The following is a 23,501-nucleotide window of genomic DNA, read 5'->3' as shown; positions in this document are numbered from 1 at the left end:
CATGGCCGCTGAGCCTGCGCGTCGGGAGCCTGTGCTCCGCAACGGGAGAGGCCGCAACAGTGAGAGGCCCAAGAACCGCAAAAAAAAAAAAAAAAAAAAAAGAATAACAGTTTTCTCATAAATGCCTACAAATTTTTACATTGGCCATGAAGTAGATGGTGACAAATGTATAAACTTTTGGAAGGGACCCATAATTATCTTGAGAATTTGGTCACATGGAAAAAACTTTTAATTTTTTGCATTAAAAACAGAAGGGCAACATAAGACAAACACATCTGTCACGGCAAGAATTCAGTAACATAAAAGCCACTGTAGTGTGAAAATACCAAACTTGCAGTGATAAAAATGTAAGTTCTCAAAAAACTTTGGTGGAAGGCTGCCAATTTCCAAATCCTGTGTCAGTGGTTCTCAAACTTGAGTGAGAATCAGACTCACCTGGAGGGCAGTCAGATTGCTGGGCTCCAGTTTGGGATTTAGCAGGCCAGGGGTAGCCCACGAATGTGCATTTCTAAAGTGCTTCCAGGTGATGCTGCTGCTGGTCCAAGCACCACTGTTTGAGAAGCGACACGTGGGAACCGCTATTGCACAAGGTCCAAATATCACACGAAAAAGGGCTTGACAAAATGTGGTTGCAGAACGTGAGTTTTGCTTTTCGTGTTAGTGGAGGGGCTTGTCTTGGCAATTAGGGAATCTGTCCCTGCCCCCAGTTTAAGCCAGCCCCTCCTGTTTGCATGCTCCAGGAGGCTGCTGTTGGAGCCCAATGGGGAAGGTGGAAGAGGAAATTGTCTAATCATTCTCCTTATTGTCTTTTCAGACTTAGTGTGGAAGGGTGTTATTGTATATAGTCGTACTGTTATGTCATATGTTCCTTTCTGTGTGAGTTTAAAGTTATTTTTTTCCTTAATTATTCTCTCCCCACTCCCCTCACCCCTACGACATGCAAAATTTGAAGAGTTAAAAGAAAATCGCTACCCTGTTATCCTTCTAACCCATCCACGTCCTCCTCAAGATAGGCCCTTGTTGCATATTCTTGGTGGTTTGGGGAAGATTTCCGTGCTTGGCTTCCATCTAGGTACCAGCTTTTGTGAGCCGCTCGGTGCAGCCTTCCTGGTAGATTTGTAGACATTTGCAGTACACCTTGGGAGGGAGGAGAAGTGGAAATCATTCTCAGATGTTAAACTGAAACATGTTTCTAATTGAAAGCATGAAGAGAATGTATACATGAAAGTGCCTCCGGGGGGGAGGGGCGGTGATCTCTGGCAGAGTCTCAGCTTTGAAAGCCCCATCCAGTCCTCGCTTGTGGCCACTTCTGTTCTCTCTGGGTGGAGCCCATTTCCATTCCTGTGACATTCCATAAATAACCGTGGCCGAGTAGGGACCTAATGTTCATCACTCGGCCAGGAAAATGCTGATAAATTAGAATCGTGAACTTTAGAATTGCATAGTTTTTGACTTTGAATTCTAGAAGCCTAATATGGAAAGAGCCCTCAGGGACCATTTTAGAACAAGCAGCTACTGCCCTCCCCGCTGCTCCTGGACTTGTACAGGTACAGAGGCCAAGCTTAAGTAACTTACCCCAAGGTCACCTCAGGAGCTGGCTGCATTTTTCTTTCCTTTTATTTTTTTTCTCCCAAGAATCCTTCCAAATTTTTAGATAATTTGTCAGCCTAGTATTCTGACACTTGACAGCCATTTATCATTATTTGCTGTAATTAATAGGAATTGTAGGGAGATAGGAAAAGTATCTTCTCTTGTTTATAGAAAATCAGTAGGTTTCAGGGCTTTTAGGTCTTGGTCATTTGGTTCCTCCATAACTGAGTCTCCTCTGGTTCATATTCCGCATCTATTTTGTGATTGTTTGTAGACTGAACCTTGTGCTGAATTTTATGGGAGATTTAGTTCTGGGATCTGCCTCAGGACAAAGAGTTTAAGTCAAAGGTGGGCTTATCAGGTTCATTTAAATACATTAATTTGGACAAATAAAGAAGGGACTGAAGGAATCATGTCCATAGGCCTATGATGTTCATAAAATTTAAGTCAGTAACATCTAAACTCCCAGGGGACCTTGCCTATGATAAAATCCACTCACCCTACCCATGACCCATAGCCCTGCTAACTTTAAAACTGCTCGGCCACAAGTCTGGTGATTCAAAGTACATGCATCCTAGTTAATAGGAGATAAGAGGTTGTTTCTTTTTGGTTGCCTTTTGTTATAAGATTAGGGATGTACTTGCTTGAAAAAATCTATGCATATATATATGTGTGTGTGTGTGTGTATAAAGGTTGACTCAACCTTTCTGCCCTTGGTTTTTCTCTCAAAAAAAAAAAAAAAAAAAGGTAGGTTGGACTAGATTTCTGAAACAGTCACTCCAAGCTCTGATAGCTTATGCAAGATGAAGGCTGTAACACTTTTGGGGGTTTGGGTTTGGAATTGGGCTTTTGTTTTCTGCCAAATGTTGTTTGGATACCTAAAATTTAAACTTAAGCCACAGAACACAACTTAAAAAGAAGGGCAGAATACTTTCTTTTTTTCCCCTGTATTTCTGATGCATTTCTGAGTGGCAGCTGTAGTAAAGCGGTTAAGAGTGAAGACTTTGGAGCCAGTTCACTTGAATTCAAATCCCAACCCTTCTATTTACTAATGATTGTGTGACCTTTGGCAAATTGTATAACCCCAGTGCCTCTTTCTTCATCAGTAAAATGAGCAAAATAAAATATCTACTTAAAACAGTTGCTGGGGGGTTAAATTTGTCGATATCTATTAGAATAATGCCTGGCACATAGGAAGCCATTAATAAATATTATCTGTTATCGTCATCATCATCATTTTGTTTTATTGAGGGATAGCCCGATGCTACTGGTAAGCCTCTGGAAGAATTAGTAAAGTCTACAATGCTTTTCTTCAAAGTGTGTCTTCTATTTCTTTCTGCAGCAAGCTGTGTTCCTCCATGTCAGAATGGAGGGATGTGTCTCCGGCCTCAACTCTGTGTGTGTAAACCAGGGACCAAGGGCAAAGCCTGTGAGACAACAGCTGCCCAGGACACCTCGTCACCAGTGTTTGGAGGGCAGAGTCCTGTGGCTGCTTCCTCCTGGGTCCCTCCTGAGCAAGCAGCAAAGTACACTTCATCTAAGAAGGCAGACACTCTACCAAGAGTCAGTCCTGTGGCCCAGATGACCTTGACCCTCAAGCCGAAGCCTTCAGTGGGACTCTCCCAGCAAATACATTCTCAGTGAGTGTTTTGAACTTGCCTCCAGCTCAGGAGCATCTTAAGTTCTCTCTTGGATGCATTGCTTTAAATCACTCTTCTTTTCCTGCACAATTTGCAGAAATCACTTGGATAGTAATGTCCTTCTTTCCTTTTCTTAAGGTTTTACATGTTATGTTTACACATAAAGTTTCTTAAAAATACTCGATATGTGTGTTTAGCCTCTGCAGGGAAGATTTACCATAAGCATTAAGCAAAGCAGTAGTGAGGATTAAGGGGATCAAGGTTGGAAGGGAATAATAAAGGTAGTTGTTTGGTTATGGTGGAGTTGTGAGTTAAACAATTCTCTTTTTTCGAGGTGGGGGGTGATTTAAAGTTTTTGAAGTCATAATTTAAAAGGAGAAACATTGAGTGTGACTTTTAAAGGTACATGGAAAAGGTAGGAACTCATCTTTCCACAGAGAAGGTATTCAAGTGAAAGTGAGTCCTGGGAAAGAGAATTTCTCCACCTTGGTAGCAGGTTAAGTGTATCTTCTATTAAACACCATGTTTTCCTCCCAGTTGCCATGCAGGTCCATTTCTGGTGAATGAGCTTGTGTTTTATTTATGGGAGCATGGTTTTTTTTCTTAGCATTAGGAAGTAAGTGCTATTCTGAACAAAATGAGAACTCTGTAAGGACAGGGTCCTTACGCAAATTGTTTCCTTTTAATTAGCTACTCTACATGGATAACAAGATGCAGAATTACTGCAGCTATCACTTGTCATTTGTCTAGGAATGTAAAATACAGGAAGTTCTCAACTTAAAAATGACCCAGCAGTTCATCTGTAAGTCACTTGCTTGGAATTTTGAATGCTTTCCCCACCAACCCCCCGGGATAGCTTCCACCTGGTGATTAGTATCCCGTCGGCCCACAGAAGTTATTTAATCTGTTACTACGATGAAATTATCCTAATTTATACTTCCCCTTTGAGTAGGCCACCTACTGTCCCTGATGAGTGGGGTCCTGATAACTTTTTCCTTTCTGTTGTTCCCTCCTCAGTCCTCCTCTTTCTATTTTTCATTTTTTCCCTCTCATTTCTTCTTGTCTCATTCTTCAATTCTACCATGATAAAGAGATTTGGGAGGCTGTGCTGGAATCTAAGCACTTTGCTACCATTTCAACTGGAAAACACATCCTGCAGCCCTCAAGAAGAAGGAATTGTAGTTATAGCCAGTACTTAGTAACTGCTTACTGCATGCCAGGTACTGTTTCACATGCTTTGTATGATTGTTCATTTATAACTCACAGTGATACCCCATCAGGTAGGTGCCATTACAAAGCCCATTTTACAGATGAGGAAACTGAGGTACAGAGTGCTTAAGTAATGTATTCAGGGTCCACAGTTAATAAGTGAATAATAAGTGTTAGGATTTAAATAGAGGCAGAATAAGGAGAATACATATTAGGCTTTAAATGGAGGCAGCCAGGCTCCAGCATCCATGCCCTGAAGTGTAAAGGGTGGCAGACTTTCTCTGTAAAGGGCCAGATAGTAACTATTTGTAGCTTTGTAGGACATATGGTTTCTGTTGCAGCTTCTCAATTCTGCCATCCTTAGCACAAAAGCAGACATAGATAATGCTTAAGTGAATGAGTGTGAGTGCTCTAATAAAACTTTATTGATGGATGTTGAAATTTGAGTTTCATATAAATTTCATGGCATGCAATATTATTCTTTTGATTTTTTTTCTCAACCATTTAAAAATGTAAAAATAATTCTTAGCTTATGGGCCATACAGAAACAGCCTGTGTGGGCCAGCTTTGGCCCCTGAAGTGTAGTTTGCTGACCCCTTCGCTAAAGGATAGTAGTGTTTTTTTGTGTCAGAACATGTGTCTTTGAAATAATATAAAGCACTGATTATATCATAGCTAGACATCTCTCTTCCTGCATTGTTCTGGATCTTAAAAACAAAGAACAGTTCTGTGTTGAGCTATGCCTTGGCAATCAAGAGTCAGATTACTGTGCATTGCAGTTATTTTTTTCTAGCATTATTACTTACATAAGCTGTGAAGTCATTTACAAGCAACATTATTTATCCTGAATATCACCATCCCCTGTTAGAATTTGACCCTCTATGATGTGTATATATGGATTGTTAGTGAGAACCATATGTCAAATGTCAGATAAAGGAGCAACCTTTTCCCCCCTCCCCCTTTTTTCTGTTTTTGGTAGCAGCAGTGTAATTTAGACAAGAATGTTGTGAGTCAAAGGGGAGGCTAAGGTTTCAGCTCCAACTTGGCTTTGGGAAAATAAAAGTCATTAGATAATTTGCTTCAGAGCCCTCATCTGCTGAATGATGATTTTTACGATCACATTGTTATAGGCATGTGTTTATGGGCGTGCCTACTGCGTGCTTTTGGGTGAGGAGAAGAGATGGCCCAAGATGCTAACAATTCTGATGTTTTCCTAATAAACGTTTGTCAGTTGCCCTGTTATCTGGGTACTGCAGGGAGTATTAAGATGTACAAGTTCCAATTCTGCTCTTAAGGAGATTTTGAAATGATAGATGAGCTATCACTTGAGAAGGGTACAAAGGAAGGGGTACAGTTGGCCCACTGATGAATTTAGGTAATGACCCGATCACCTGAAATTTAAACTGTCAAGGAGGCACATATGATAGGACCACTTTGGCTACTTTTGAGAAATGTAACAGTTCTTAAGTTACCTATTTGTAATATTGCCTACTTTAGGGTGTTTCAGGTTTGGTTTGGTTTTTGTTTAGTGAAGGAGGAAATTAATTAAGCCTTCTTAAAATGCTTGTAGACATAAAGGCACCTAAAATATCAAAATGTGTAGTTAGTGATACATCCATTGTGTGGCATATGAAATGCTGCAGTCTTGATCATTCAGGTTTTTATTGAGCACATGCTATGTGCCATGCGTTGTTCTAGGGGCTCAGGATGTAGCACTGAAAACTACCTTCCTGGAGCCTACAGTCTGGAAGCGGGGAGACGATTGATGAGTGGTGTAATTAAACATATGTTAGATTGCGTTAAGTGCTGTGGAGAAAATAAAACTGCAGTAATGGACAGGGAGTGCAGGGTGAGTGTGGGATGGGAAGGAGTGAGGGCCCTGGTGGTTTTAAATAGGCTTTCAGGGAAGGTTCTGCTGAGAAGGTGACATTTAGGCAAAGGCCCGGAGGAGGTGAGGGTGTGAATCATGGAGAAGTGTGGGGCTAGGGCAGAGGCCCCAGCGGGAGCCTGCCTGGGCTGTTTGAGGAATACTGACTTTAGTAAAACTGTAATGTTAAAACTACACATTTTAGGCAGGTGGGGGTTGGATGAATGGGTTTTACTTTGGCCAAATTGGTTTTAGACAGCTTGGCTTAGAACCAAATACAAAGTTCTCTAGAAAAATCAAAGGAGGGAGCAATTGTTTACAGATTTTGGAGCATTGGGGATGTGGAGGTCTAGGGACGGCTCTGGAGAGTGTTATCTGTGAGCTTGAAAAGATGGTTAAACTTGACCACAAAGAACTGGAGAAGAGCATTTCTAGGAAAAGCAATGATGTGACACCAGAAAGACTGCTTTATTAGTTATCTACTGATGTGTAATAGGTCCCCACAAACTTGGCAGCCTAAAACAATAAAAATTTATTGTCTGACAGATTCTGTGGGTCAGGAATCCAGGAGGTGCTTAGCTGGAAGCTCTGGCTCAGAGTCTCTCATGAGGTTGCAGTCAGCAGGGGTGGCTCGACTGGGGCCAGAAAACCTACTGCCAAGGTGACTCACTGCCATGGCTATTGGCAGGAGGCTTCACTTCCTTTCCCCACGGACCTCTCTGCAGAGCTGCCTGAGCATCCTCACAACATGGCTGCTGGCTTCTTCCTGAGCAAGTGATCCTCAAGCCACAGGGCCTTCCCAGTCTTGAAAATGACACACCTTTACCTCTGCCTTGTTCTACTCATTAGAAGTGAGTCACTAAGTTGAGTCCACTCTCAGAGGGACTGTAGTTAATAAGCTGCATTGTTTGAAGAGAGAAATATCAAAGAATTTGTGAACATATTTGAAAATGACCACATTTAGATATGATTTGAATGGATCTTGATATAAATGAAGACTAGTGGTAATGAAAGTTTTTAAAGGTTGGTTAAAAACCAAGTTAAAGACTAAGATTTCAACAAAACAATTCCAAAAAGACCCAACAAGACAAAATAGAAAAAGTACTGAAGGGGGAACCTATAGCTTAAAAGAGGTTTAAACCACAATGTTCATTACAGTTCTATTTACAATAGCCAGGACATGGAAGCAACCTAAGTGTCCATCGACAGATGAATGGATAAAGAAGATGTGGCACATAGATACAGTGGATTATTACTCAGCCATAAAAAGAAACGAAATTGAGCTATTTGTAATGAGGTGGTTGGACCTAGAGTCTGTCATACAGAGTGAAGTAAGTCAGGAAGAGAAAAACAAATACTGTATGCTAACGCAACGGGAATAAAGACGCAGACCTACTAGAGAATGGACCTGAGGACATGGGGAGGGGGAAGGGTAAGCTGTGACAAAGTGAGAGAGTGGCATGGACATATATACACTACCAAATGTAAAACCAATAGCTAGTGGGAAGTGGCTGCATAGCACAGGGAGAACAGCTCGGTGCTTTGTGACCACCTAGAGGGGTGGGATAGGGAGGGTGGGAGGGAGATGCAAGAGGGAGGGGATATGTGGATATATGTATATGTATAGCTGATTCACCATTGTAAAGCAATTATACTCCAGTAAAGGTGTTAAAAAAAAAAAGAGGTTTAAGAAACATATTAACCAATCACAATATTTAAATTATGTTTCTCCTGATGCAAACACACTGTAAATAAAAGAAAAAAGATAATGATGATAGGACAGCCATGAAAATGCTGACATTCATTTGGAAATTTGATGATATAAAAGAATGATTGTTGATTTTGGGGGCTGTGCTGATGACCTCGTAGTTATGTAAGGAAGGGGAATAATATTAAAATATTTACAGATGACATTGTATGATGTCTGAGCTTTGATTGCAATTATCCAGTGGGTTGAGGTATAGCGGTAACAAGATTGGCCATGAGGGGATAATTATTGAAGCTGGATGATAGGCACACAATTCTTACACAGTTCTCTCTACCTTTATGTATTTTTGAAATTTTCTGTAATGAAGAGTAACAAAAAAGAGAAAGGTTTCAAGGAAGAAGACTGCTACGATTTTTCTTCTGCCTTGGGAGATTAATCTGGCTGTAGCATCTAAAATGGATTAGAACTAGTGGTAATTGGAGGGTGGCTCTGTAACGGATGTGGTGGTGCTGGTAACCTAGAGGAAGGACATGAGCTCTGGAGGTGTTGTTAATGAAGCATCTTGGCGCCTACTCAAATGTGGGAGGCAAAGAAAAAGAGAATCATGTACCACCCAGGCATGGGACTGTGGGCGAAAGGGTGGGCGTGGAGGTCTTTCTATCCTATTGTCTTCCAATATTTCTTAGTAATATCATGGATCTCCACGGTGTTTGATGGTGGTTGATGCTTGGTGAACGCATCATTTCTGACAGAGCTTTATAGATGAATACACAAGATCATCCTCTGTACCCCAGCAGGGACTAAAAGCAAGTGGGTATCAGTGGTACATGCCTGGCCACTTGGTCAGGTACTGGTTTGGAAAGACCTTGGTCAGGGCATTCTGGCAGTAGTCATTGCTGTAGTTGGTACTTCCATTCATGCTTTCCGTGGAAGTTTATTATTATGGCGTTCCTTTTTCCAGTTTTCCGGGCCACACCATGGATCCTCCGTGAGCTAAAGAAAAGACCAAATGATGCCTCATCTTCCTGTATACAAATTTTGGCCGTCACTTTTCTCATTCTTTGAACTTCTATGTCCCTTGATAATACTGCATTCCTTAGAAAGTCCATATTAACACCTCAGGTTGCTTTCATAATTGCATCCTGTGGATGTTGTTCATGTATAGCTCGCCGCGTATTCAGTGAAGAATTGCCGCTGTTAGGTCACAGGTGCACCCCCAGTGTCGGTCTTTAGTCCTATATGTATAAAGGTGTTAATGCTTATATGTTGTGACCAGAGGAGAAAAAATCAAAACTGTTCAGTTTTCCGGAGCATTTTCATCACCTGTCAGTATCATTTTTCACATGTATGTTGAAGTTTCCCACAAGAATTTGTTTTCAGTCCTCAGCGCTGCTCAGTGAGGCTGTTTCAACTTGTGTGACATGTCTGTCTTTATCCTTGTTAGTCAGGATGGGTGTTACAAGCACTGACCATGGACCCATGAGGCAGAGGTCGTAAGGGACATTCTTCAGCTGCTGATGTCTTCTGCTTGTTTAGAGAATGTAGGTGCAAATGACCACTGCTTTGCCAAATGGGGAGCTGTTATCTGTACTGAGTAAGGAGGAGGCACTTTTGCAGGACACAATGTGCCCAGTCACTGCTCTTTGAGCTTGAGAAGGAAGTCTGGTTTCACTCAGGATGTGGATGTCAAATCTATCTCAAGAGCTCACATGTATCCAGTCTTTTTTCTTCCCTGGTGATGGCTATTTTCATCATTTTATGTTTCAAAGGATGGTGGTTAGTTTCTCTGGAAAAAATAGTTTTTTCCTGTCTCAAACCGGTGGAGGGGGCCTGAACTTACCCAATGTCATTGATGTCTTTTCTGTCATCGTCTTCTCAGGGATGGGGTAAAGAGAAAAGAAGCAAGTTAGAAAATGGTCTCTTTTAAGACAGGCATAATTCAAATATGTTCTCTGTTTATCAAGTGAGCTTATACTACACCAGATATTTTCTAACTATAGGGGAGGGCCCTTTAAAATCCGCATTGAGATAATGGGTTCCACTTTCAAAGGTCTGGAGAAATGAATACTTCACATTTACCACGGGTCGGTTGATAGGAAGCAGTGGCGAGTGATGTCTGTGCCAGGGAGAAGAGGGTGCTACACTGTCCTTTATCTCTTTCCAGTTCTTAGCTTCCTGTCCCTGTGGTTGTTTGAACCTTAAAAAAACTATATGCTATGATATGTACAAGGATGGGAGACTTCGTGGAATGTTCCTTGAAGTATTCTGCTCTCCAGGTTAACAGCAACAACAACAAATATAAGCTCATTCGCCTTATTTGGACTCTCTCGCACTACTCCTAAAGGAAAAAAAAACTCATTATAAAACTACACCAACAGGTGCAATTTTAGGGAGACGTTTCAAGCTTTTTGTGCACTAATAGCTGAGGTTGCGACCTTGTCTGAATTTATTAAAGTAGCCAAGGAAATGGTCAGTACTTGAATAGACGTTTTTCCCAAATGATCTCTCAGACTGTGGGGGGCCCTTGCTTAGTGTTGACCCCCCGACTCTGCTGGCACTCCCCCATGTTTTTCTTCTGTGCTTCCTATACTTAACCATTGTCATCATGCTTACTGCACAATCATCTGTTTTATCTACGTAGGTTCACAGAGGGGCTACAATAAACGTTTAATATATTTTTGTTGAGTTTTTCCTGGAGAAAAAAATATGAATGCCTAAATCCCTGTCCAAGGATTGTTTCCTGAATACTGATAGCGCAAGAGTGACCTTATTCTCTTGGAATAATACCATTTGCCTTCGTAAAGCCCTGTACATTTGCACAATACTCTGCCTTCCTTGTTATATTGACCCAACAAGGCTATAAGATGAAAGTTTTGAGCCTTACTTTATGATGTGGGGGAAAAAAAAGGCAAAGTGGTAGAAAGTTGAAGAAAAGGAACTCAATCTGGGGATTTTAGCGCTCATGACACTTTATGGATGCGATGGGAACTAAAAATGTGAACCGATGACTGATTTTATCGTCTTATGTGCATGTTTTTTAAACTTTTTTTTTTTTTTTAGAAATAGCCTTTAATTCAATATATTATTAGTCTAACTTTCTAAAAGCCAATTTATTTATTTATTTATGTTTTGGCCGCGCCGCACGGCATGTGAGGCCAGGGATTGAACCCACACCCGCTGCATTGGAAGCTCAGAGTTTTAACCACTGGACCACCAGGGAAGTCCCCTAAAACTTTTTTTAAAAGTCGGAGTTAAACTGAAATTATATACAGAAGAGTAGAGAAATCAAAAGTGCACACGCCTGGTGATTATCCCACACACATGGAACTACCATCCACGTCAATGAGTAGAACGTTGCCAGCACCACAAAAGCCCCTTTTTCCTAGATTTGCCCTTTTTCTTTTCCCTAAAGGGAGCCACTATCTTGACTTCTAACACCAGAGATCAGTTCTGTCTGTTTTGAACTATATAGAAATGAATCATATGGCGTGTATATTTTCACTCACCATCATGTCTAAGATTCATCTATGTAATTATGTGTGGCTGCGGTTCACATTTACATTCCAGAGATGATTCCATCATATGAGTATACTGCGACTTATCATTTGTTCTGCTCTTGATGGATGTTTGGAATTTTTCCAGTTTTTGGCTCTTATGAAGAATGCCGTGTGCATAGGTATATGTGCAAATTCCAGAAAAAGACCTTTGTGAATCTAAGTCACCAGAAAAACAAGCCCAACTAGTTACAACAATGTCAGGGTTTGAGAAGGACTTCACAATCCGTTGTGTGAAGTTTGATCATGTTGGTATCTGTTGGCTCTTTGAGAGAAACAGGCACATGAGGGAAGGGATGGGGTGACAGAGTGTCTGAGGAGCTGGAAGCAAGGAACTTTTTCCTCCTGAGCAGGACTTGGCAGGAAGAGTGGTCTGTGGAGTTGGGGTGGAGAGGCAGGGTAAGAGTCGGGGAGGTCACTTTGTACTCCATGCTGTCTGCACCTTACTGGGTACCACAAGGAAGTCTTGGCCAAGTGTGGTTTTGAGATACAAACAGTATCTGACTGGGTTTAAGTTCTGGACAAAGGTATATAAGGAATTATGTGGAAACTCAAAGTCTGTGACTGAAAAGGGCAAGTGCTGGGATAGTTTGCTCTCCAATTTAATTGCTAGAAATCAGGGTGGTGTTTGGTGCAGTATAGTAATAATAATAGTTAATATTTACTGAGTTTGTTTATTCTGCGCCAGGCACTGTTTTAATTACTTCTTGAGTATTACCTCATTTAACGCTCTCAACGGAATGTGAGATAGACATTTATCATTATTGTTATTATCATCCCCATTTCATATGATGAAGCAATTCAGGTGCACAGGGTTAAATAATTTGCCCAAGGGCTTCCCTGGTGGCGCAGTGGTTGAGAGTCTGCCTGCCGATGCGGGTGACACGGGTTTGTGCCCCGGTCCTGGAAGATCCCACATGCCGCAGAGCGGCTGGGCCCGTGAGCCGGGGCCGCTGAGCCTGCGCGTCCGGAGCCTGTGCTCCGCAACAGGAGAGGCCACAACAGTGAGAGGCCCGCGTACCGCAAAAAAAAAAAAGGGTGGAAGAGTGAAAAATTTTAGTCATTGCATGAATTCTCAAGTAAACCACTCTTGTTTGACAAAAAGTTGTTTATTTTCAAAACAATCAAGATTCATTTAGTCAAAATGTATTCTGTTTCATGAAGAAAATGTGACAGTTCATTATAGTAAGTTACCAATGTAGAAGCTGTCCTAAATCTTTAAAAATTAGCTAGTATCTCTGCCACAGATACAGAAATTATGTTTTAAAATTCTCATTTTAGGGCTTTATTGACATGGGTATCACTTTTATTGCTTTAAATTGCCGCCTTTTTTTTTTTTTTGCCTGATGTTGGTGTTTTGCCAAGTCCCAGTATTTGGAGATTTGATGGACAGAATCTAAAGTGAGACATCATTTTTTCTTAATTTGTTCAAAGCCTCTTTATGCAGCAGCTAATCCTTCCTAATTATATTTCTAGGAAGGATGTTCTTAACTCAAACAGGAAGATGACATGGACATTTTGAGGAGATTAGGATGTGCTTTACTTTGAGAAAAGAAATTTGAAAGGAAGCATTCTCTTTTCCATTTCTCATTCCCTGGGCATAAATAACCCTTTTCCTCCTTGACCCTTTGTGGAACTCTTTCTTTCTCTTTCTGTTTCTCTTCCATTCCTGTGGCTCCTCCTGGTTTAAGTAAGCTATTTGAAGGAATAAAAAAAAAAAAATTCTTAAGAAACTCATTTCCATGTATGAGGCAAGCATTTCACAACTTAATTGGCTTAATGTCTTGAAAGGGGACCTGGGAATCTAAATAGTAGGAAAATTCAGTGTGCGTATATTAGAAATATTTTACTCAAGGCTGAAACACTTTGCCATCTCCTTGATTAATTTCTGTGCTGCAATATTGTTTTGTATTAATCTAATGTAGTGATTTTTATGCGGAAGTAAATATGTTAGTGACATGTTTATTAGATTGCTTCAGATCCTTAATATTTTGAACAGAGTAAGTGTGGTCACTGTCAAATAAGACTTTGATAAATTATAGTCTGTAAAGTCTTAGAGGTTTTGAATATTCCTATGAAGTATGATATTATCACATGCTCACGGAATAATTTCAATTTGTTCTTAGTTTTTTTAAATTGAGGTAGAACATTTTCCACATTTATTAGCCCTCTGTATTTTTATGTGGATAATCTATTTACATTCTTTGCCTCATTTAAATTACATGTAATTTATATTACATGTTGTTATAATTATTTATTTTTTAATTTGTGAGAGCTCTTTTCATATTAAAGATCCCTTTGTTAAACATTTCAAGAACTCTCAAAGGGGGAAGCCCTTGTATGCAAAGAATGTTATTAGTATTTATTGAATCTTTTTATATCCCAATTTGGAAGAAACTTCTTAAATTGGATTTCTGAAAAATCCCACTTGCACATGAGGACAAGAATACAATCTATGACTCATTGGGTAATTTATTTCATAATTCTTCTCTCCTATAAGAGGCTTGTGGATTGACACAGGCAGACATCTTTAGGTTCTCCTGAACCGTCTACAACTTTCCAAGCCTAAATAGTTCTCAGGCATTTTGAACTGGTTGCCTTAACCCAGGCTCACCTTAATGAAGTTAGAAGCTCTGTTCTCCTCACCTCCACAATCCAAAATTTTAATTTACTATAGTTGATTCATTTAGTCTGTAGACAAATGTTTATTGAGTGCCAGCCACATGCCAGATAATGTTCTAGGCACTCCAGTTGGAGGGATCAGGCTAAAATGCCTGATAAATAGTTAATAAGATAGGATAATACCCAGCTGACTGGTAAATTATAAAGTCAAGCGAAGAATCAGGAAAGGGGCCATCAGTGGGGACAGGAGTAAGGGAAAACATACTAGAATCTGGAGGACTTAGAAAAGTGAAGGAGAAGCTGGCCTTTAAGTAAAGGCAGTAACAGGATAGGAGATATGGTGGGAATGAGTCTCCTGTTTCCATAGGACAGGTGGGAGATTAATCTCATGAGGGGGCATTGAAGCAGAGTAGGAAATGAGATGGGTTGGGTAGATTCAGATTATGGGAAGCCCTGACAATCGGGGAGAGGATCTTTGAGTGTTGAGAAATGAGAGATATCACTAAAGAAATATAAGACTCACCTGTGGGAAGCCAGGTCAGGTAGGGTGCTGTGAACATGTGAGGGGAGGCTCAGGGGTTGATGGGCAGATTAGGGAAAGCGATGCCTGAAGGAGCCGGCTTTGCAGGCTACCTACCCCTCCTAGTAACTTCCTGAGGGCAAATCTGATTTTCTGTGAAACAGAAGGAATACAGACTACAAGTCAAGAAAACAGTTCCTTTGGATCCAGGCTAAGGAAGTGTATGTATGTTTCTCTCTCTCTAGATATGTTAAATCAAATGATACATGACCATCCACCTGAGGAATGGGAAAATGCGGGACTGTCTTTGAAAGCTTCCTTCTCCTTACTCCACTTTATCTCTGGATTTAAATTCACCCACCTGTAATCAGAACCAGATTCTATTTTCTTTTGTGTTGATCAGGCTAACACTTCAAAACATATTTGGGGACATTTCATCATGTTGTATACAAAAATCAAGGTCCCTTTTTACTTTTTCAAATGTTCATCAGACTTCAGTTTCCTACCTTTACGTTTCTTGGTTGACAGCTTTTGCCGTTCACGTTATTTTTGCCCCTCCCAGCATCTGTGCATCTTCTCTGTGGTTTTCATGCTATGCTAGGAGTGATCAACTCACCTATATGCCTCCTCCACTAGGACTGAAGTCCCACATCTTCCATGATGTCTTTACTGATGAGCTGGAAAGGAGCCTTGGATAGTTGTGTGTGCACACGCACATACGCACATGTGCATATACACACACACAGGTCTGTGTAACAACCTACATGTTGATAGGCTCAATATCTTTCTAGTTGGATCGCATTATCTAGTTTCTAGTTGGTCTCATTATTTATTATTATTTAAAATAATGTAATAAAAAGAATTAAAGTCTGAAACAATTGCATTATTATTTATTGTGCAATGTTAAATAATAAATAATGCAGTTTTGTTTCAGAAGTGACTTACCTTTGTCGTTTAATTTAGTTGTTAGGGCCTAGGGTTGCTAGGAAAGGTTTTATGATTTACTTTGTGAAGTAATCAGTCCAGCAACATGCTACTTGATAGTAACAGTAGTGTTGTCTTTCACAGAATCAGAAATACTTTTCAAACGCAGAAAGGAAATACTGTGCTTCTCTTAAAAAAAAACTTATGTATATCATCTTCATGTTCAAAGGATGGTCTTTAAAAACGGAAGGATTTGGTCCAAGGTCCATTAGGAATTCTTTGGCAAGAAACCAAAGGAAATGATTTGGAACTTTGAATCGCAAGTATTTTTATTGAGTACTTACTATGTGCCAGGTACTGTGTTAGTGGCTAAACTAAAGATTCTTTAATTTCAGTGAATAATCCATATCTGTTATGTTTCTCGCCTCCCTTTCTAGTATTTCTAGAATGAGGAGTTAAATTTTTATTTGTTTTTCAGTAAAGAGCTATATTTTTATAGGAGAAAGCATCTGCAGTGTAATTCCCTCTATTGATATTAAATCAAATATTTGACCTGTTCCATGAAAGTCCAGTTCTGGTTTTAACAGGCCTGAAATCAGTTAATTAGATGATTAGCCTGCTGTAATACCATGCCAGGCATCCTTCTGACTTGTAGACAGTACTGTGGGAAGATCTCACTAACCCCTAACTAGCCTTTCAAACTCAAACCACTGCAGGTGTGGGCAATTAAATAAGAATGAGAAAAGAGATTTTTGCCTGACTGGAAACACTGAGCAACAATAGTGCATGAGTTGATAGCTCCTGTAGAGTTTTTGAATTGGGGAAGCCAGCCACAGAAAAGAAGAGGGGCACTTCGTGTTTGTGATATTCCCTAGGAAGAGCAGAATCTGAATGCTAACTGGCTTCAGCTGGATGGGCTTTCTTTTGTATGGAGACGCTGCCTCTAGTGTTTAGGAAAAAATGCACACTAGAAAATAGTGCAACATTATGGTGCCATCTATCTTGAAAATGAATTATTTTTTATCGTCTGCTTTAAAGTAGTTCCCAGACGAGTAAAAAACTTCAACTAGCGTTGGTGCTATTTTGCATATGGACAAGTTCCGCAGGCAAAAGCCTTTAAAGGTGTATTTCAAAGGGGCCTCAAGTGTTATCCATGTGGTGTGATGAGGCAGCTTCTCATAAAGCTCCCAAGAATCCCACCTGCCCAGCTTCCTGGGCGCAAGGCGAGCATGTGGAGGAACGCTTGCACTTTTTCTCTGTTGATCCGGCTTGTGACAGGTTTTCAAGATGTCTCTCTCTCTCTCAGATGGTATTTTTTCCCTAAATTCAAAGTTTCACTTTCTTCCTAAGAGTGCTTTGTATTCTTTTTTTTCTTTTTCTTCTTTGAGGGGATGAGGGGCCTAGATACACCAGTCTATGGAGTTAGAAGGATAAGGCAAAATTGGAAGGTTTGTTGTCTTTGTTTAAGGGGAAAAAAAAGGCTAAATGGTTTTACTTATCATATTTTCTTAGAATAAATTCAAATGAAAAAATAGTGGAAGTATTTTAACCTATGAAAATGCTTGCCAAAATTAATACAATTAAGATATTTAAGAGTTTAAATGTTTAGCACTGACAAAGGACTGGTGAAATCTCGGAGGTGAGTTTTTTCTTTTTGGTTGGCGGGGTTGCTACCTAAAACTTTGTAATATAAATGTATATAAACTTCAGTTAAACTATTAATATTTGGATTTTAAAGTCTGCCTGGATCAGAAAATGGATTTAATATCCCACATCCTCTAGAATGATGACAGGCTATGGAAGCCCGGGACAATGCTGGCACGTTTTCAAAGGAATTCTTCCCTGGTCTGGATACTATAATAAACACAACTGCAATTTGGTCGATTTATTATATACACAACATGTATGATAGTTTGGAAGTTGGGTTTTTGCTTTAGTTTTAGGCTGGTTATAACACTGGTTATAGCTGATTTTGTGAAGGGTTTGAACTAGCATTTAGTTGAAAACGGGGGCTGGCATTCTTAAAAAAAAAAAAGACGTAATGATGAATACAGAAAATGCAAACATCTATACCAATCGATTCATAAAAGGATTCGAGTCGAAACATATGGACACAAGTTGAACTTTTATGATTATGCCATTGGGCAGCAGGTGGCAAGCTTTGCTTTTCAATGAACTTGGGTTTTATTTTTATACCATAGAATGCCAAAATTTTAAGAGGGTGGTTTGAATCCACTGGAATATGTCGTTTCTTGGCAGTGCGACCTTAAACCACCTCCTTTGCTCATCGTGCATAATTGCCTTTCTTTGGATGCTGAAGCCGGCCTTTGGGTTCCCATGTTCCAAATGGATAGGAATTAATTTATATGAGGGATGCTTTATTCTCTCGTGATTTTTAGCAACACATTGCTAATGGAGAAAATAAATTAGAAACAAATGAGTTTCTTAGGGCAGTCCCTGTATGATTTATAAGACTTTTTGTTGTATAGTTTTACCTAATAGTAAATCTTACATATGTAATCTTTGGGGTCTTCTTTTGGTTTCACTTGAAAAAATCACTTCTTACTGGCTAGATACCTTGATATGGAGGTGTGAGAAGTAATTAAACAGAACTGAACAGATTTCCATGAAAGTATTTTTTGGAAAATTGGAGAAGAAAAATACATGTTAAGACCAGAACTGAAAACCATTATCTTCCCTTAGGCTATACTGTGTGTTTAGTGAGGATTTGAATTTCAAGTCTGGAAAAAAGATTAAGCTTAAAGATGGGAGTGATGGTGAAGTGGGCACCAAATCATAGACTCTGTTTATACTTTCTGTAAGAAATATTTCTCTTTGGATTGTTCTGTGCATTGTGAAAAATTTGGGAGAATAGAATGAAGAAGCCTAGGAATCACTGTAAACATTTAATAGTTTATAAATATCCAACACCTGCTATGTACTTAAATAGTTTTCTAGGCCTTTTGTTAGAATTGAGTTCATATGGGCTATATTTTATGTTCATAATTGTTTATGTTCTCAAAGTTTTTTCCTATTCCAGCTCTGCATTTTTGTGTTAGAAATCATATTTACAAAATAGTTTATTACAGAGTTTAAAGGGTAATAACGAAAAACCAAAGTGCTCATACCCACTGCCTAACTGGGTAAAACACTACTGTTATCGTAGAGGCACTCTTTGTGGCTCCTCCCATGCATAATTTGTATGAATCATTCCCTGCTTCTCTCTCTCTCTCTCTCTCTCTCTCTCTCTCTCTCTTCTTTTTTTATTATAGCTTTACCATGTGTTTTGGTTCTTCTGATCACTGTTAATTCAGTAGCCGTTTTTTTGACTTATTTTAAAAGTATAAAATAAGTATATTGTTTGTATTCTTCTGAGAGTAGCTCTTCTGCCCTTTGTAACAGTGGCTCTCAAACTTGAGTCTATCAGATTCACCTGAAGGCCTTTTAAAACCACGGCTTGCTGGGCCCCACTGTAGACTGACTTTTTCAGTAGGTCTTGGGAGGAGGCCTGGTTAACAACCTTGCAGGTGATGCTGATGCTGTTGGTCTCGGGGCCACTCTTTGAGATCCACTGATAACCCTGATGCTTCATAGCTGGCATTCATTTATTCTTCCTTCTTATAGTATTCCATTATGTGAATATGCCTCTGTTCTCTTGGTGATGGGCATTTGGGTTGCTTCCAGCGTTTTGCTGTTCCAGCAGTTTTGTGATGAGCACTTTTGTGTGAGTCTTCTGTCAGATATTAAGTTTTTATAGAGTGGAATAAGGAAACATCCAAGTGTTATACTTGTCTTTTTTTTTTTAAAACTTGCGGTACGCGGGCCTCTCGCCGCTGTGGCCTCTCCCGCTGCGGAGCACAGGCTCCAGATGCGCAGACTCAGCGGCCATGGCTCACGGGCCCAGCTGCTCCGCGGCATGTGGGATCTTCCCGGACCGGGGCACGAACCCGCGTCCCCTGAATCGGCAGGTGGACTCCCAACCACTGCGCCACCAGGGCAGCCCACCACTTGTCTTTAAGGGTAAGTTTTGTTGTGCAAAACTTTTTGTTTTAAAAAGTTTTTTCACACACTCTACTATATGAAATGACTATTTTTTTTTACAGATATCTCTCATCACAAGAGTTTAAAACAACTTGTATAGAGTAGTTAAATTGATCAGTGTTTTCCTTTATAAATTATCTTGTTTAAGAAATCCTTCCCTCTCTCATTGCTCTAAGATACTTTTCTAAAAGCTTTTCCATTCACATTTGTTTAGTGCACCTGGGATTGATTTTTGGGTATGGTGTGATTTTATAATATTTATTTTACGTATGGGTAACTTACTGGCTTAGTGCTGTTTATTGACAAACCCCACCTCTACGCCCTACCCTCTAACTGTGATACCATATTTGTCATATGCAAATTTCTAAATATATGTAAGTCTTTCTGGATTTTCTGTCCTGTTATGTTGGTCTCTATCCTCGAGTCAATACCTTAAGTACTATAATTGCATAGTAAGTCTTGGTAGGCAGTTCCTCCCTCTTTGTTCAGCTGCATTTCCATATAACTATACAATCAACTTGTCACACTTTTTTCTAGAAACTTGCCTGGAATTTTGATTATTGCATTGAATCAGTATAAAATTTTGAGATGAATGTGCATCTTTTTGATATTGACTCTTTTTTTTTTTTTTTTTTTTTTTTTTTTTTTTTTTTTTTGCGGTGCGGGGGCCTCTCACTGTTGTGGCCTCTCCCGTTGCGGCTCCAAACGCGCAGGCTCAGCGGCCATGGTTCACGGGCCCAGCCGCTCTGTGGCATGTGGGATCTCCCTGGACCGGGGCACGAACCCGTGTCCCCTGCATCGGCAGGTGGACTCTCAACCACTGCACCACCAGGAAGCCCGATATTGACTCTTCTTATCCATAAATATGTCCCTCCATTTATTTAGATCTTTCATGTCTTTTAACATGTTTTTATAACTGTCTTCCTGAGGTTCTTGCACATCTTTTGTAAGATCTATGGACCTAATATTCCCGGTTGCTGTAGTAATGGAATTTTTCCTAAAATTTCATTTTCAAACATGCTTTCTTATAGAAATGAGGTTGCGTGTTTTTTGTACACTGAAACTTTGCTCAACTCACCTAATTCTGGTACGTTGTCTGATTCTTTTAGGTTTTCTATATAGAATTATATCTTGGAGAGAGATTATTTTTCTAACCTTCACATCTGTAAGTTTTATGCCTTACTGCATTGGCTGGGGCCGCCAGCTCATTGTGAGGCAGAAGTAGTGATAGTGGGTTTGGTTCCTTCTTTCGAGGAGAGTTCTTTTAGCCTTTAAGTGTTGAGCACCACATTTGCTGTAGGTTTTTTTTTGTAATTAGCCTTTATCAAGTTAAAGGAGATCCCTTGTATTGCTAGGATGCCAAGCGTATCTGTTACAGATGTTGAATTGGATCATTTGATTTGATCATATGGTTTCCTTTTATCTTTAATGTGGGGAATTAGATTAAAAGATTTGCTAATGTTGGAACAACCTTGCATTCATATAATAAACTTCACTTGGCCATGATGTCTTTTTTAATCTTTCAGTGCTCTCAGTTTGCATCTGTATTCATGAGTGAGACTGGTGCTTTCTCACACTGTTTTGATATGATTTTGGTATTAAGGTGATGTTAGCATAATAGAATGAGATGGGGGGAGGGTGTTCCTCCTCAGTCCTTTCTTGAGAAAATTTTGTATAAGATTGGATGTTTGGTAGGACTCATTTATAAAATTGTTTGGGTATTTTCCATGTAGGGTGATCTAATTTTTATTGTCATTTTGTACTTACTATTTGTACTTGATTTTTTGGTTCTCCTTTTTGGATTATCTCTTTTTCTGCTGTTCCTTCCCTGCACCCCTAGTACTTTGGATGATATACTCCATTTCCGTTCTTAGTGATTAGCCTAGATATTTACCCCAAATAAACATGTATATTTAAATTAATAAAGGCAAAGGTATTTAGTATTTTTACCCTCCTACCAAACAGTATAAGCCCTGGGATGCTTATACTTGGATCACTTCCTCCAGAGGTCTGGGCTGTTATTTTTCAACATTTGAATTAAAACAACTTTAATCCTACAAATTAAATGTTATCATTGCTTTATACAGTTAATACTTATTTAGATCTTACCACATTTTGACCCTTTTTTTGTTGTTGCTCACCATTCCTACTTGCATTTTACACAGTCTCTTTGGGAAAATTTTTCTTGAAGTGCCACTTCCAGAAATTGCTGTGGCGAGGGTCTTGATTTCATTGAATTTTTCTGGGTGTGCAGTTGTAGCTTGACAGCTATTTTGTAAGCATTTTGAAGCCATTGTTCCATGGTCTTCTGGCTTCCCTTGTTAATTGTTGATAAATCAGCTGATGGTTTGATTCTTGTTCCTTTATAGGTAATCTCTCTATTCTTTTTAGATTTTAAAAATTTATCTTGGGATTTATTGGGATGTGAGGACTCATGTTCTTTCCTTTTGGAAGATTCTTAGTCATTTTATTCTTTGGCTATTTCCTCTCCCCAGCTCTCATTTTATAGGTGTGGTTAGACAACTATTAAACTTTCTCAGTCTCTTAATTTCTCTCTCATATTCTTCCTTGTCTCTCTGTGCTGCATATGGGGCAGTTTCTTCCAGTTTACTAATTCTCTGTTGAGCTCTGCTATACCTGCTGTCATCTTTGGGGTTACGCATTTCAATTGTTACATATTTTTTAAATCTAAAAGTTATATTTCAATTTTTTTCACCTCTCCCTAGTCTTACTATATTAAGTCTTTTATCAGCTAGTCATAATTTCAGTGGGATCTTTATTGATGCATATTCAATAGACTGGAATCATAAGATACAGAATATAAGTGTAATAGTCTCAGTTGTTACTGGACTGAGACTGCAGTTTGATTTTTGTGCTGATTGTGGCTTATTTCCTTGTACATTTTGTGATTTCTGATTATGAGTAAATACTCACTGGAATTTTGTTTCTAGAATTTCTCCAGATCTCGTTTTAAGATATGTTCCTACAGTGGGCGTTTATGTTTGCTTTTAACAAGTTCCTGGGGCACTACCCATCTCGACCCACATTTAAATTTGAGTTGCCATTGTTCTGGTCACTCAAGTTTTTTTTTTTTTTTTTTTTTTCCTTCCCTCTTTTTCTTTTTTTCAGGTATTTTTTAATTTGGCTGCTGAAACTGCCCAAAGGTGGATCTATAATTAGGAATTCTCATCCCAGATTATTTTTGTTACTGTAACTTCATGTATACCCAAAGCCCAATCTGAGACAGGCACATATCTGTGTAGTCTTTGTATAAGGTGGCTTTCTTGGGTCACCTACTGAAAGTGTTGCCGTTTGGTCTCACATGGACCTCTTACCTCTTCTGGTTACTGGGTTTGTGCCTGTGCCCCATACAGCACATTAAAACCCATAATCTAGACATCCAGAAATGGCAGATACCCCTTGAGGGCAAATACCTCTTGTGGTGCCAGCTCATTTCCCTGGATTCATGCTCTCAGGTTGTGTCTGGCCTCTGAGAGTTTCTCTTACTCTGCTGCCAGCTCACCCATAGTTTGGTATTTTGTCCAGCAATTTTAGTTGTCCGATTCTGGCAAATTTTCTCTAGACATCTAACCCTCTGTTCTGCCAGAAGTAGTGATCCTAGTTAATTTAGTTTAAAGAGCTTTTCTTCTGAGAAATCAGAAACCTAATATTTGGAGGATAAACCTAAATTTCCCTGTGCTGCAAGCAGCTCATCTCACAGTTGAATAAGTATACTCTAGGTCTTTGGAGTGATTCATGCATTCTTGTCGTTGATAGCATGAGAAGTCTTATGAAAACCTCCCTTTTTTGGGAGGGGAGGGAACTC

At 39.6% G+C, this 23,501-nt stretch overlaps 1 protein-coding gene across 1 annotated transcript in view; it reads left to right on the top strand.

Annotated features, from left to right (window-relative positions):
* LTBP1 (latent transforming growth factor beta binding protein 1) overlaps positions 1-23,501 on the top strand; it is a 437,031-nt gene that overhangs the window by 55,612 nt on the left and 357,918 nt on the right. The window contains exon 3 of the mRNA XM_007450947.1: positions 2,933-3,230. Within this exon, the coding sequence (XP_007451009.1) occupies positions 2,933-3,230 (298 nt within the window). The remainder of the gene's footprint in view (positions 1-2,932; positions 3,231-23,501) is intronic.

The sequence above is a fragment of the Lipotes vexillifer genome, unplaced genomic scaffold, assembly GCF_000442215.2.
Source record: "Lipotes vexillifer unplaced genomic scaffold, Lipotes_vexillifer_v1.1 scaffold776, whole genome shotgun sequence".
Taxonomy (NCBI): Eukaryota; Metazoa; Chordata; class Mammalia; order Artiodactyla; family Lipotidae; genus Lipotes; species Lipotes vexillifer.
The sequence above is the reverse complement of the archived record's forward strand: the minus strand, read 5'-3'. Positions and strand labels throughout refer to the sequence as shown.